Source organism: Phyllostomus discolor, chromosome 8, assembly GCF_004126475.2.
Source record: "Phyllostomus discolor isolate MPI-MPIP mPhyDis1 chromosome 8, mPhyDis1.pri.v3, whole genome shotgun sequence".
NCBI classification, from domain to species: Eukaryota; Metazoa; Chordata; class Mammalia; order Chiroptera; family Phyllostomidae; genus Phyllostomus; species Phyllostomus discolor.
In genome coordinates, this window is record NC_040910.2 from 62,848,629 (window position 1) to 62,863,364 (window position 14,736).

At 37.0% G+C, this 14,736-nt stretch overlaps 1 protein-coding gene across 10 annotated transcripts in view; it reads right to left on the minus strand.

The window, feature by feature from the left end:
• The window catches only part of PIGL (phosphatidylinositol glycan anchor biosynthesis class L), a 92,272-nt gene that overhangs the window by 74,654 nt on the left and 2,882 nt on the right, over positions 1–14,736 (minus strand). For all 10 annotated transcript variants that reach the window (XM_036032939.1, XM_036032934.1, XM_036032938.1 and 7 more), the window contains exon 2: positions 1,894–1,993. In XM_036032939.1, the coding sequence (XP_035888832.1) occupies positions 1,894–1,993 (100 nt within the window). The remainder of the gene's footprint in view (positions 1–1,893; positions 1,994–14,736) is intronic.

Sequence of the window (14,736 nt, forward strand, 5' to 3'; positions counted from 1 at the left end):
AAAGCACAGGTTCTGGAGCCAGACTGCTTCTCCTCAAATGCTACCTCCACCACTTATGGTGGATGACATGCAGCAAATTGCCCAGCCCTTCACTAATATATATAGTTTCTTATCTATAACACCAGAAAATCAATTGGATTATTTAAAGGATTAAGTAAAATGGTTTCTTATCTATAACATCAGAAAAAAACTGGATTATTTTAAGGATTAAATAAGATGGTTCTGGGTACTGACAATAATGGTTTAATACTATTTACTGTTATTATTATGAGTATAGACTCTCCATAAAATTTCTTTTCTCTTCTTACCCTTCATTCTTCTCTTTGACTCATCTAAATCACCCAAAGCAAAATTCTGAAGCTCTGCTTTTCTGGGTTGTAAAGTAAGAGATTGAAAGACTACAGGCTGCATGTTGCTAGGGGTTGAATTTTATCCTCCCTAAACCCATCTGTTGAAGAATTAACCCCCAATATGACTGTATTTGGAGGAAGATCTTTAGGAAGTAATTCAGGTTACGTAAAGTCATAATGGTAGATCTAATCCTATAGGACTGGTGGCCACAGGACTATAGGACTGAATAAGAGGAAGACAAAACTCCAGAAAGAGAGCTAAACGATTAGGACATAGCCAACCAACTGATGGAGAATTTAAAGCCCTGGTAATTAAAATGCTCACAGATCTGACTGAGCTTGGCTGAAAAATTAAAAACAAATGAAAGATACCCAAAATGAAATAAAGCAAAATTTTCAGGGAACCAGCAGTGACAGGATGGAAACCAGGACTCAAAGCAACGATTTGAAACAAAAGGAAGAAATAAACATCTAACTGGAGCAGAATGAAGAAACATGAATTCAAAAAAGTGAAGAGAGTCTTACAAACGTCTGGGACAACCTGAAATGCTCCAATATCCGAATTACAGGGGTACCAGAAGGAGAAGAACAAAAGCAAGAAATTGAAAACTTATTTGGACAAATAATAAAGGAAAACTTCCCCAATCTGGTGAAGGAAATAAACTTCCAGGAAGCCCAGAGAGTCCCAAAGAAGTTGAACTCAAAGAGGAACACACCAAGGCACATCATCATTTAAGTTACCCAAGGTTAAAGAGAAGGAGAGAACCCTAAAAGAATCAAGAGGAAAGGAGAGAGTTACCTATAAAGGAATTCCCATAAGGGTATCAGCTGATTTCTCAAAAGAAACCTTGTAGGCAAGGGGCTGGAAAGAAGTATTTAAAGTCATGAAAGGCAAGGACCTACATCCAAGAATACTCTATCCAGCAAAGCTTTCATTTAAAATGGATGGGCAGATAAAGTGCTTCCCAGATAAGGTCAAGCTAAAGGAGTTCATCATCACCAAGCCATTATTATATGAAGTGTTAAAGGGACTTATCTAAGAAAAAGAAGATAAAAATATGAACAGTAAAATGACAACAAACTTACAACTATCAACAAATGAACCTAAACGAAAAGAAAAACAATGAAAAAAACTAAGGAAACAACTATAACAGGAACAGAATCAGAGAAATAGAGATCACACAGAAATGGGAAGGGGGAAGTCAGGAATAGGGGGAAAAAGGAATAGCAGGAATAGGGAAGAAGAAGCATAATTAGTAGGCATAAAATAGATGGGGAGAGATAAAATAATGGTATAGGAAACAGAGGACTCAAAGAACTTATATGTATAACCCATGGACATGAACTAAGGGGGGTAGGAATGCTGGAGGGTGGAGGGGGGGCAGGGTGGATGGGATATAAAGGGAGAAAAATTGGGAAAACTGTAATAGGTAATCAATAAAAATACTTTAAAAAAGAGACTATCTTACATAACCAGCAGCCAGCAGTTAACAGTGAAACACTAGATGTGTTTTCAATCAAATCACTAATACAGCTGAATTACCTGTTGTCAATAATCATTACACTGGAGGCTGGAATCCCCAAAACATCACAGCTCTGCAAAAGTTCTTTCTTACGAATCTCGCCTTGATTGTAGTAATTTCCTGAAGACAACAAATATATAATGGAAGATTTAACAGTAGAGATTTATGGGTTCACTCATTCTTACCACAGCTTGTTCCCCAGAGGATTTAAGCTCCCTGAAAATTTTGTGGTTATGATAAAAAGTTTAAGAAAAAACAACACTAAGATTACATCAGATTCTCCTGTGAGAAGACCACCAGCAGCACAATTTGTTTTTTAAAGATTTTATTTATTTATTTTTAGAGAGGGGAAGGAAGGGAGAGAAACATCAATGTGTGGTTGCTCCTCAAGCACCCCCTACTGGGGACTGGCCTGCAACCCAGGCTTGTGCCCTGACTGGGAATTGATCCAGCATCTCCTCAGTTTGCAGTCTGGTGCTCAATCCACTGAGAAAAGACCAGCCAGGGCATCAGCAGCACAATCTTTAAATCACCACTAATTCTTTCCCATCTGTACCTCTCTGTCTGTTGGGCTGCCTAGCTGCCTGTCTGTCTGCAATGTAGTTTCATGCTACAGGGAGCCATTGTGCATCTCAGAGAGCAGTGGCTCTGGCATTTAAGCAGAGAACCCTTCTGTAACCACTCAGAACAAGTGGGGTCCTTGAGCACAGTATTAGTTTGAGCACCTGCAGATTAATAGTCCTCAAATATCTGTTAAAGATTTACTTAAAGAAGAGGCTCCTGAGTATTACAGGAAAACATCCTCCTGTGAAGAGTATAGCAACCAGCTATGCCAGCATGCCCTACGGGACCTTGACCACATCAGTATCCCAAATAGCTCAGGTATTCTTTATTTTTCCCAATAGATGTACTGCACTTCCTAAGAATAGTTCTGGTAAGTGCAACTCTTCTGTACCCTTACAAATAACATACAGTGAAATTTTGGGACCACTAAATTGCACTCATTATCTAGCTAATGCACCCCTTAATATGAACAGTTAATATTAAACTGCAGAAGGCAATTGCACGGTGATTTGTGCTAGTTACTTTACTTTCTTGAGCCAGTTTCTCCATGTGTGAAAGGGGATAAGGCCATCTCAGAAGGCTTTCCTGGTGATTACAGGAGATACATGTCCACCCAGCTGGGTACTTAATGTTCATTTTCTTTTTCCTTGCCTTGTTTATCTTTACCTTCCCACTCCTCCTCTTCCTTTCTCAACTGCAGTTCATCTTCATTGTCCAAATCAAATGGCCTTCCCTCTGTGAAGCTTTGTCCTATTTTCCCTGAGAAGTAATCATTTCCAGTATTCTGCTCTTATGAATTTTTCTCCATGAAGAAATGATTCATTCCTAAATGTCACTGACTTAAGAAGTCATGGTCTCATTCAACTTTATATCATCCTGGTGTCCAGCACACTGCAGACTTTTGTGAAACTGGCCAAAGAAAGGATCTCCCCAATGTTCCAGGTAACTCAGAGAAAGACTCCACTGGCAGGATGCCTTTCAGCTCTGCAGGGATTACCTGAGTGCTAGTTTTGAGCTGTTTAAACCCAGGTAGGTACGGCAGTCATTACATTGCATCTAACAAAGGGAATGGCCTTAAAAAAGACTCCAGATCACAGCTTACTTTTGTATTGTTTTCATCATAATTTTTTTGTTAACACTCATTTTTATAAGTCAGATAGAAACTAGTGAATTTTGTAATGGTTACTATTACTATTTTAGGTTCCTCTCAAATCCATACACATACCCTCTCCCATTGTCTCAAGGCTACTTGATCTTTGATGATAAAAAGTCTAATGTATACTAGTGATGTGATTCCTAAGTTCAGAGGCTGTGCAAATCAGATTCTTATTACAGTTCAGAGAAACTGCTTAGAATTGAAGCTAATGTGTTTATGGAACAAGTTTTATTGCTTTGTGTTTAAATTAAGGAGTTGAAGTCAGAGATCACTTTAAATATTTTCACTAAGTTTGGTGAACATGTACGCACTTCCATAGATTAGGTGTCTGAGATCCCTTAGCATCTCTTAGCTGAAACCCTCTCAAACACTGTCCCATTGGAGGGGGATAGTACACCCCAGAGGGCACAAGACTAATCTACTGGGGTGGAGGAAAGCTTTAGAATTTGTCCTCTTAATTTGTTTACCTTGTTTTTTGTAAATGTCAACTTTTGTTAATATTTTATAATGTACACATTAGTTCGGTGGTCCATGTACTTATTATAATTATAAATAAATATGCAGTACATATAATGGGGGTATATGCTCAAAAGTTTTTACTAATAGGAAAATATGACCAAAAATATTTGAAGGTCATTATTTTTGAAAACAGAATACAAATGGGATTAATTATATAGAACTACATTTTGTGTATGTATAAGTTTATGTGTAACTGTATGCTTAATGAAGTCTTCTGTTTTGTGATAATCATGGTAATACTTCTAACAACTAGCAAGTATAATGACATTTAAAACAAATTAAAGACACTTTGTAAAGACCCACATTTATACAGCAAATGTGTAAAGGTAGACATTTCATTTTAAAGATTTAAAATTTATTTATTCTAAATAGGTAAAAGATTTATGTGACTAATAAAAATCAAAAGAAATAAGGCTACATATAGAAAATATGATAATAATAAAACCTCTCTCCCACTCCTTTAGTCATCCAGGTCCCTACTTGGAAGCTTGAGAATCAAGGCATTATGGTCCCAGTACCTGGCGTTTTACTAACTTCACGAATCTGAAGAAATTTCTAAAGTTCCTGATTTCAGAAATGACAGCAAAGTTTTTTCTTGAGCATGACCAAGTTAATTCTAAAATGTATTTAGAAGAAAAAATGGTCAACATTTTCTCAACTCTAAAAGGAGGGTGTTTAAGTTCTGTACCAGTTAGGATCTGCCTGGGAAAACAGGAACCATATCAAATATTTACATCAGGTAATGAAAAGAATTTGATATATAACTGATGGAGGATTTGAGGGTAAAACAGGAACAGTGAAGTGACCCAAGATTAGGACAGCGAGTGTCTACCAACCTGTGGTTGGAGAGATAAAAGAAGGAGGCAGTGTTATTGGAACCCGGAGGCCTGGGTTCCCCAAAGGAAGAAGAAACCAAAAGGGCGAACCCTCTTCTATTAGAATGTATCCCCAGAACCCAGCTGGAGAAATCATGATTTAAAAATGAAACTAGCATAAAAATGGGGGCTAATTACCTGAATAGACACTTCTCCAAAGATAGACAGATGGCCAATAAGCATGTGAAAGATGCTCAACATCATTAGTCACTAGGGAAGTGCAAGGCAAAACCACAATGAGATAATTGTTTCATAGCCACTAGCATAGCTAGAGTATAAAACCAAACAAACAAACCCAAATAAACAGATAGAAAATTACAAGTGTGGGTGAGGATGTAGAGAAATTAGAACCCTCATACATTGCTGGTGGGAACATAAAATGGTACAGCTGTTGTGGAAAAGTTGGTGATTCCTCAAAAATTTAAGCATACAATAGAATTGCCATATAACTCAGCAATTCTACTCCTAGGTATACACCTAAAAGAACTGTAAACAGCGATTCAAACAGATACTTGTATATCCATGTTCACAGCAGCATTATTCAGAGTTGAAAGATGGAAACAATCCAAGTGTTCATAAATGGATGAATAAATAAGCAAAATCTGGTATATACATAAATGGGGTATTATTCAGCCTTAAAAAGAAATAAAGTTCTGATATATGCTACAACATGGATAAATGTTGAGCCCTGGCTGGTGTGGCTCAGTGGATTGAGCACTGGCCTGAGAACCAAAGGGCTGCTGGTTCGATTCCCAGTCAGGGCACATGCCTGGGTTGCAGGCCAGGTCCCTAGAAGGCAGCATGTGAGAGGGAACCACACATTGATGCTTCTGTCCCTCATTTTCTCTTTCCCTTCCTCTCTCTCTAAAAATAAAATAAATAAGATCTTTAAAAAAACCCCCATGGATAAATATTGAAAAAATGCAAATTAAAATAAGCTGGACAAAAAGGACAATTGTTGTATGATTCCACTTCTATAAAGTATATATAATAGTCAAATTCATAGGTTAAAAGAAAAATAGAATAGTGGTTGCCAGGGGTTGGGGAGAGGAACGAATGGGAGTTATTGATTAACAGGTAGAATTCTGTTTGGGATGATGAAAAAGTTCTGGAAATAGTGGTGATGATTATACAATATTGTGAATGTACTTAATGCCACCTACAGAATTGACTACTTAAAAATGTCTAAAATGGTTAAATTTTGTCATGTATATTTTACCACAATAAAAATATTTTAATTAAAAGTTATTGCTGTAAAACAGAAATGATGTCTTTAAAATTGGCAAACAATCTTTTAAAACATCATTAAAAAAATACTGAACATGTATGTATGCAGCCAAGATCAAGAAACACTACCACACGTTATTATCAACCAACATACCCATACTTGTAAGTACATGTTTTTTCATTATTTCCAAAATCAGTGCATTAATATTTATTTTTACTAATAGAAACACTACTTTTCATTAGTTTCTCTGATCTGTGGCTTATGGATAGTCATTAACAAGGCCAAACATATTGGAAGCCGTCTTTTTCTGAATATGGCAGGTATATTTGTATCAGATGGAATGAAAAGCATCCACTGCATGAAAGGAGTGTTCAACTCATTGCAGTGAGCAGTTATAAAAAGTTTTTCCAATACTAAGCTCTTCTAAACTCACTACATTTTGCTGATTCCTATTCTCTACTTCTATCAGATTAGTCCTGCTGCATTTCCTTTATTTTTCACACTTGCGTCTTTCTTTTTTCCACTGTTCACAGGCAGTCTATGTCAGTGTGGAATTTTTCTTTGGTTTCTGACATGATCTCTTCCCTAATGTTTATTAGCATTTCTTTTATGGTTTCTCATAGTTTAAGCAAGTCCTTTATTTTTACACTTAAAACTCTTTACTCATTAAGTAAATAAAAGTTCTGAAAAACATTAACATTCCTCAATTAAGTAAATAAATACTTAGCAGGACATAAACATTTTTATAAACAGACAGCTACATGCAAAAAAATGAAACTCCAGCACCAATTTACACCATACACAGAAATAAATTCAAGGTGGATAAAATATAAGTAATGACAGAATTAAAGTCCTACAGGGGAACATAGGCAGGAAAATCTGATATTTCACGCAGCAATATTTTCACTGATATGTCCCCTAGAGCAAGGGACATAAAGGAAAGAATAAACAAATGGGATCTCATCAAAATAAAAAGCTTCTGCACAGCTAAAGAAAACAGTATTAAAATAAAAAGAGAACCAACTGTATGGAAAAACTTATTTGCCAATGATACCTCAGACAAGGGTTTAACCTCCAAAATGTATAAAGAACTCACACGACTCCACTCTAAGACGACAAGCAACCCAATTAAAAATGGGCAAAGGACTTGAACAGACACTTCTCCGGGGAGGACATACAGAGGATCCAGAGACACACGAAAAGATGTTCAGAATCACTAGCTATCAGAGAGATGCAAATTAAAACCAAAATGAGATACCACTTCACTCAGGTCAGAATGGCCATCATAAAGTAACACTTCCGGCCAAAATGGAGGCATAGGTAGACACACTGTACCTCCTCACACAACCAAAATAAGGACAATAAAAATTTAGAAACAAAAAAACCCCAGTACTGACAGAAAATTGAACTATATGGAAGTCGGACAACCAAGGAGTTAAAGAAAAAAACATTCATCCAGACCCATAGGAGGGGTGGAGTCGGGCAGCCCGGTGGAGAGGACTCCTGGCAAAGCAGGAGTTGGTAGACCCTGGGCATGCAGGGTGGTAGTGGGTGGACCCAACGAAGCAGCAGATTGTGGAGGGGCACGGCACACAAGGCGGCTGGTGGGCCCAGTGGTCCCACATTCGCCTGCAGATAAACCAGGCAAAACTGGGGAGCGAGACAGGCCGAGTAACCTAGGGTTCAAACACTGGGAAACAAAGCCTCAAAATACCGACTGAAAACACCTGTGCGGGGTTGAGGCGCAGGGAGAGACTCCCAGCCTCACAGGAGAGTTCGTTGGAGAGACCCACAGGGTCCTAGAATGGCCACCAACCCACCTATCTGGGATTCAGCACCAGAAAGGCCCAGTTTACTTGGGGGGAAGCAGTGGAAGGCACTGAAGTGTGAAAGAGTGTGGAGGAAGTGCCATTGTTCCCTCTGGTACCCTGCCCCCACATACAGCGTCACAACACAGCAACTGGGTTGCCCTGCCCTGGTGAACACCTAAGGCTCTGCCCCTCATACATAACAGGTGCGTCAAGACAAAAAAAATGGCCCAAATGAAAGAACAGATCAAAGCCCAAGAAATAATACAACTAAGCGATGAAGAGATATCCAACTTATCAGATGCACAGTTCACGGCACTGGTAATAAGGATGCTCACAGAATTGGTTGAATTTGGTCACAAATTAGATGAAAAAATGAAGGCTACACTAAGTGAAATAAAGGAAAATGCACAGGGAACCAATAATGATGGGAAGGAAACTGGGATTCAAATCAATGGAGTGGACCAGAAGGAAGAAACAACCAAACAGAAAAGAGGGAAGAAACAAAAACTCAAAAAAGTGAGGAGAGGCTTAGGAACCTCCAGGACATCTTTAAATGTTCCAACTTCCGAATTATAGGGGTACCAGAAGGGGAAGAGGAAGAGCAACAAATTGAAAACTTATTTGAACAAATAATGAATGAGAACTTGCCCAATCTGGCAAGCGAAATAGATTTCCAGGAAGTCCAGGAAGCTCAGAGAGTCCCAAAGAAGTTGGACCCAAGGAGGAACATACCAAGGCACATCATAATTACATTAGCCAAGATTAAAATGAAGGAGAGAATCCTAGAAGCAGCAAGAGATAAGGAGACAGTCACCTACAAAGGAGTTCCCATCAGACTGTCAGCTGATTTCTCAAAAGAGACCTTGCAGACAAGAAGGGCCTGGAAAGTATTCCAGCTCATGAAAGGCAAGGACCTATATCCAAGATTGCTCTATTCAGCAAAGCTTTCATTTAGAATGGAAGGGCAGATAAAGTGCTTTCCAGATAAGGTCAAGATAAAGGAGTTCACTATCACCAAGCCCTTATTATATGAAATGTTAAAGGCACTTATCTAAGAAAAAGAGGATAAAAAACATGTACAGTAAAATGACAGCAAACTCAGAATTATTAACAACCACACCTAAAACAAAAACAAAAACAAACTAAGCAAACAAGTAGAACAGGAACAGAACCACAGAAATGGAGATCACATGGAGGGTTAGCAACAGGGGAGAGGGAGGAGGAGAGAAGGGGAAAAGGTATGGAGAATAAATTGCATAGACGGTAGGGAGAAAATAGACAGGGGGAGGGCAAGAATAGTATGGGAAATGTAGAAGCTAAAGAGCTTACGACAACGGACATGAACTAAAGGGGGAGATGTGGGTTGGAGAGGGTGTTCAGGGTGGAGGGGAGTGAAGGGGGAAAAATGGGACAGCTGTAATAGCATAATAAATAAACTATATTAAAAAAACACAAAGCAACAAACAACAAGTGTTGGAGAGATTGTGGAGAAAAGGGAACCCTAGTGCACTGTTGGTGGGACTGCAGACTGGTACAACCACTGTGGAAAACAGTATGGAATTTTCTCAGAAAATTAAAAATAGATCTGCCTTTTGACCCAGCAATTCCACTGCTAGGATTATATCCTAAGAACCCTGAAACACCAATCCAAAAGAACCTATGCACCCCAATGTTCATAGGAGCACAATTTACAATAGCCAAGTGCTGGAAGCAACCTAGGTGCACATCAGTAAATGAATGAATCAAAAAACTATGGTACATTTACACAGTGGAATTCTATGCAGCAGAAAGAAAGGAGCTCCTAACCTTTGTGACAGCATGGATGGAACTGGAAAGCATTATGGTAAGCAAAATAAGCCAGGTGGTTAAAGACAAATAAATACCATATGATCTCACTTTTAACAAGAACCTAATCAACAAAACAAATGAGCAAAATATAATCAAAGACACTGAAATAGAGAACAGGCTGACAGTGACCAGAGAGGAGAGGGGAGGGAATTTCAGGGGAAAAGGGGAAGGGTATGCACGAACAAGTATAAAGGACACCTGGACAATAACAATGGGGAGGGGTGGAAACAGGAGGGAGGAGGGGAGGGCTGGGGTGTTGGGCTAGGATGGGGGTAAAAGGCAGAAAACTGTACCTGAACAACAAAAAAACATTTTTATAAACACCTAATACACTACATTAGGTTCAAAATAGGGGATGTGCATGAGATTACCTAACATAAATTCTCAGCTTAATTATAAAAACCTAGTAAGTTAATATACTTAGAAAGATATAATAGTCATAAGCAGTTAACCTGTCATCAGCGTCAAGATTTATGAATAGGTATTGTTTTCAGTTAATCATTGAACCCTTATGCATTGTTTAGTTGGTATATCACATCAAAATCCTATCAACCTTAGAGAAAAGTGCCTAAGTATTTATATTTATATATGTATGTATATTTATAAAATAGGACCACAGATGTATAACCAGAGTCATGTTGTGAAGTTTTATAGCTCCCTTAAAGAAAAGTAATTCATATTTTTAAGTATTAGTAATTTATTCCATTCTTAATAGTCAATATTTGATTTTTTAAAAAAGAAATTCCAAATGTTTTGGTCAAGAACAAAAGAGACAGATGAGACTAATACTTTTGAGGATGGATCTAAATATCTCTCAATCAGTAAAACTTTGAAGTTTTATTTATGACTAAAAATCATTATTAAAAATAATCTGTAGGTTCTGTTTTAGCAAAAATGATGAATTAGATGTCTGGAGAACCCTCTTAGCATAGTACACGTAATGTAAAATACAAGAGAAACATATATCAGAATGTTTGTCTGAATTAGCAGGAAAGTAAGGGCTATCTTTGCCAGTCTTAAACATAGGTAAGTACAAATCCAGACAAGTAGGGTGGAGCTGAAGTTGGAGTATCTGCTTCTGCCTGGTGGCCTAAAGTTAGAGCAGAAGATAAAGGTTGGATACAAATAAGGAGACATCCACACAAAGTCAGGACCTTCCAAAGGCTATACCTACAGTGGGTGAACCAGAAAAAAAACCCATTCTAAACACAGATGGGGGGGCCACATCTTTGTCTCAGAGTTGGTGTTAGGGGAAGGGAAAGTAAGGAAACTGTCCCCCCATAAGGATTGTTAATGATACACTTGCCTTCACTTGGTGTGGCACATTATATTTTCCAAAAATAGCTACAGCAGTATTTCTAGTCCCACATATACTTAGAGAACCCTGTTGCTCTGAGGAAGTCTGGTTCTCTCCTTGAAGCTGGATGTGACTTGTGACTGCCTGTACAAACAATTCAGTGAAAGTGATACTGCATGATTTCTAAGGCTAGGTTATAAAAGGTAATGTGGCTACCTCTCAGGATTCTTGCCCAGAAACACAGCCATTAGATTAAGGAAGCCCAAGCTGTGTGGATTTACTATATGTGGACTCTTGTGTTGATGTTCTGGTCAATATTTCTAGCTAAGTCAGGTGATTCCAGGCCCCAACCTTTGGATCCTCCAGCCAAAATACTAGACATTCTGGGGCAGAGACAACTGTGCTCTATCTGAAACCATGAGAGATAAAGTTTATTACAGTTTTAAGCCATTAGTTTTGAGACAATTTGTCTCAAATTGTCTTAGCATTAGACAACTAATGCACTTGTGTTTGGATCCTGAATTTACACTACTACTGTGGACTGAAAAAAAAAAAATCTCAATCTAAAATTTTAGTACTGCCCTTTGCTGCCTGGCTGAAGCAAACATAAATCATCAAAATATCATCACAAATATGGTTTCAAGACACATGTGATTACAATGAAAATAATCACAAAACACACATGGAAACAAGTCACTCAGAATGAGTTACTCAAAAACAGAATCAGACACACAGACTGAAGAATTGGAATTATTATAGCACATATAAGTTTTTAATATATTTAAGAAAGAGGATATTACACTATGAAAAGTTATGAGACAATAATATTTGCAAAAAGAACTCCTAGATATGAGAAACAAATTAGAGAATAAAATTACTAACTATCTCAATATTATATATGTAGTATTAGCAGACTAAAAGAAGACAGACAGTAAAGAAGGCCAATATAAATAAAGGGACGTACTATAAAGTCATAGCTGGAAAGACTTTATATTAGAAATAAATCAATTTTCCCTATAATAATCAATAGTCAGTGAAATTCTAATAAAAATGCCAGCAAGGTTTTTCCTTGAATGTGACCAAACTAATTAAAAACTATTTGGAGGAAAAAAGGTCAAAAACAGCAAATACATCCTGAAGAACGACAAATCAGAGGGCTGGCCATACTGGATAATATTGCCATAAAAGCTACAGTAATTAAGACAGCATGATATTGGCACAGGGATGGCAAACTGATTAAAGAAACAGTATATAGACTGGAAATGCATGAAAATTTGATATATGAGAGCCGGCAGTACAATCTGGAGGGGAAAGGAAGAGCTAAATTTGTTTTCTTGACTCCATTCTTTTCCTCTAAACCATACTTCAATTGCCACTAGAATGAGCTTTCTCAAACACAGAACTGGTTGTGTTAATTTTCAATGAAATGTATCCAATAATGCTCTACCATCAACTGTAGTTTTCTCCCATGTGTATATTAACAGGTTACATAATTTGGGAGAAATGCTAGACTAAATAAAGTTAAATAGGAATTTTTTTACAAAACTTCTCAAAGATGTTAAAATGCTAGTAAGAAGTTTGAACCTCTAAATGTGGGAAAGCACACCTGCTAATTTCCCCAATCTTGTCAGGCCAAAGCTTTTTTTTAAAAATAGCAACTTGATGAACTAGGGTTTCTTGGATCATGCACTGGGGATCAAAATAGTTATTTCAACTGACATAGTATACAAAGCAATGCAAGAGGTAGATTGGGTGCAGACTGATGGCTTTTATACTGTAATGGTTTGGAACAGGTAAGGGTACAGGGTCCTGGCTCCTCTACATTCTAGATGGTCACTTTGGTCAAGTTACTTACTTCTTCCTGATTTCAATTTTCCTATCTGTATAGTGGGAATAACAAATTCTACATTTATAATGTTTTATGCATATATCATAATGCCTATCATACATAGGATTACTGAAATTAAATGAGCTGCTAATAACAAAATACTCCATTTTTTCCTGCTTCTCCCTACCCCTTAAAACTGGAGATGTAATTAGAATGACTTACTCATACAAGTCTAAGACTTAAGTTTTTCCTACTGCCTATCAGGACTCACCACATTTACTATATACCTGGTCCTATTTTTAAAGACCACCTCAAAAGAAAACTTCTTTGGAGAAATTTCCTTAATCCAAACCCCTGAAATGAGAATCCACACTTTTCTTCACTTGGTATATACAGTATTTTATCACACCATTACAGTTTTCATTACATTGTATCACAAGTTATTAGCTTCCCATTTTTCATGTTAGAATAAGTCAGTAGTGTGGGTAATGTTCAATACACACATTTCTGCATGAATTGGGAATTTTGAAAGTAACTCTAAAAACTAAAAGAGAAAACAATCTAAATAGCAAGTTGGATTCAGAGGAAGTAATGAAAGACAACAATAAGGATACTAAGTATTTAATACATGCCAAGGGAACACATTATATTTTTAAATTTGAAACAATTTTGAATTTGGGTCCCAACCTATTGAAAAAATAGGAGACATTTATAAAAGAATCCAGTGTACCTATAATACTTTGTAAATAAAATCCAGACTTCTCTTGCACATCTTGAAACAAATTAACTTATAATTTGACTCCTATAAGTTGTAGTATAAAACATAAAATTAAAAGCAAACAAAAGTGAGGTCTTTAAGTGAATTTATTTGCAATTGATATCCTTAATAGCACAAACTGAGAAGTACTTAGACCCAAATTCTCAATAAATATGAAAAATGGTTTAATCTTACTGGCACCAAAGATCTTAGGGGAAATAAGTGTTAAATCAAGAAACACTATTAAAAAACATTAGTCAATGTTAAGAATGGTACTATATTAAGACAGATTCTTACTACCAGTCAGTGAGAAAGTAAACTGGTATGTTTTGGGGATTGCAATTTACATGAAAAGCCTTAAAACAGCTAAATTAGCAGTCATTCTTAATGAATACTATGCAATACATACAGATGTTTACTCTTACTTGTAATCACTTAACTAAAAAAAAAGAACCCTAAATATACATAAATAAGAGATGACTAAGATTTATCTCTGTCAGACCATTTAAAAGGCTACACGTTATTATTAATATCGGTAATTATTTAAGTTATAAGTTTCACAAGGACACAGTCCTTCTCTAGCTTGTTTTCTTCACTGTTTATTTCTAGGGCATAGTACAGAGGTGGCAAACATAAGGCCCACAGGCTGAATCCAGCCCTCCAATTTGTTTTATCTGGCCCACCCTAGCAGAGCTCTCACTTAACTGCTAAGGAGTAATTACATTTATACAGTCCTAAAATTACATTTGGCCCTTTGAAGGCAACCACAAGGTTGATGTGGCCCCCAGTTAAAATGAGTTTGACACCCCTGGCATAATGCCTAGTGTAAATTTTTTAAACTAAAAAAATTTTTTATTAAAACTTTATTTTTTTTTAAGAGCAATCTTAGGGTTGTGGCAAAAATTGAGGAGAAGGTAGAGATTTTCCCATTTACCCCATCCCCACATATACATAGCCTTCCCTTTATCAACATTTCTCAT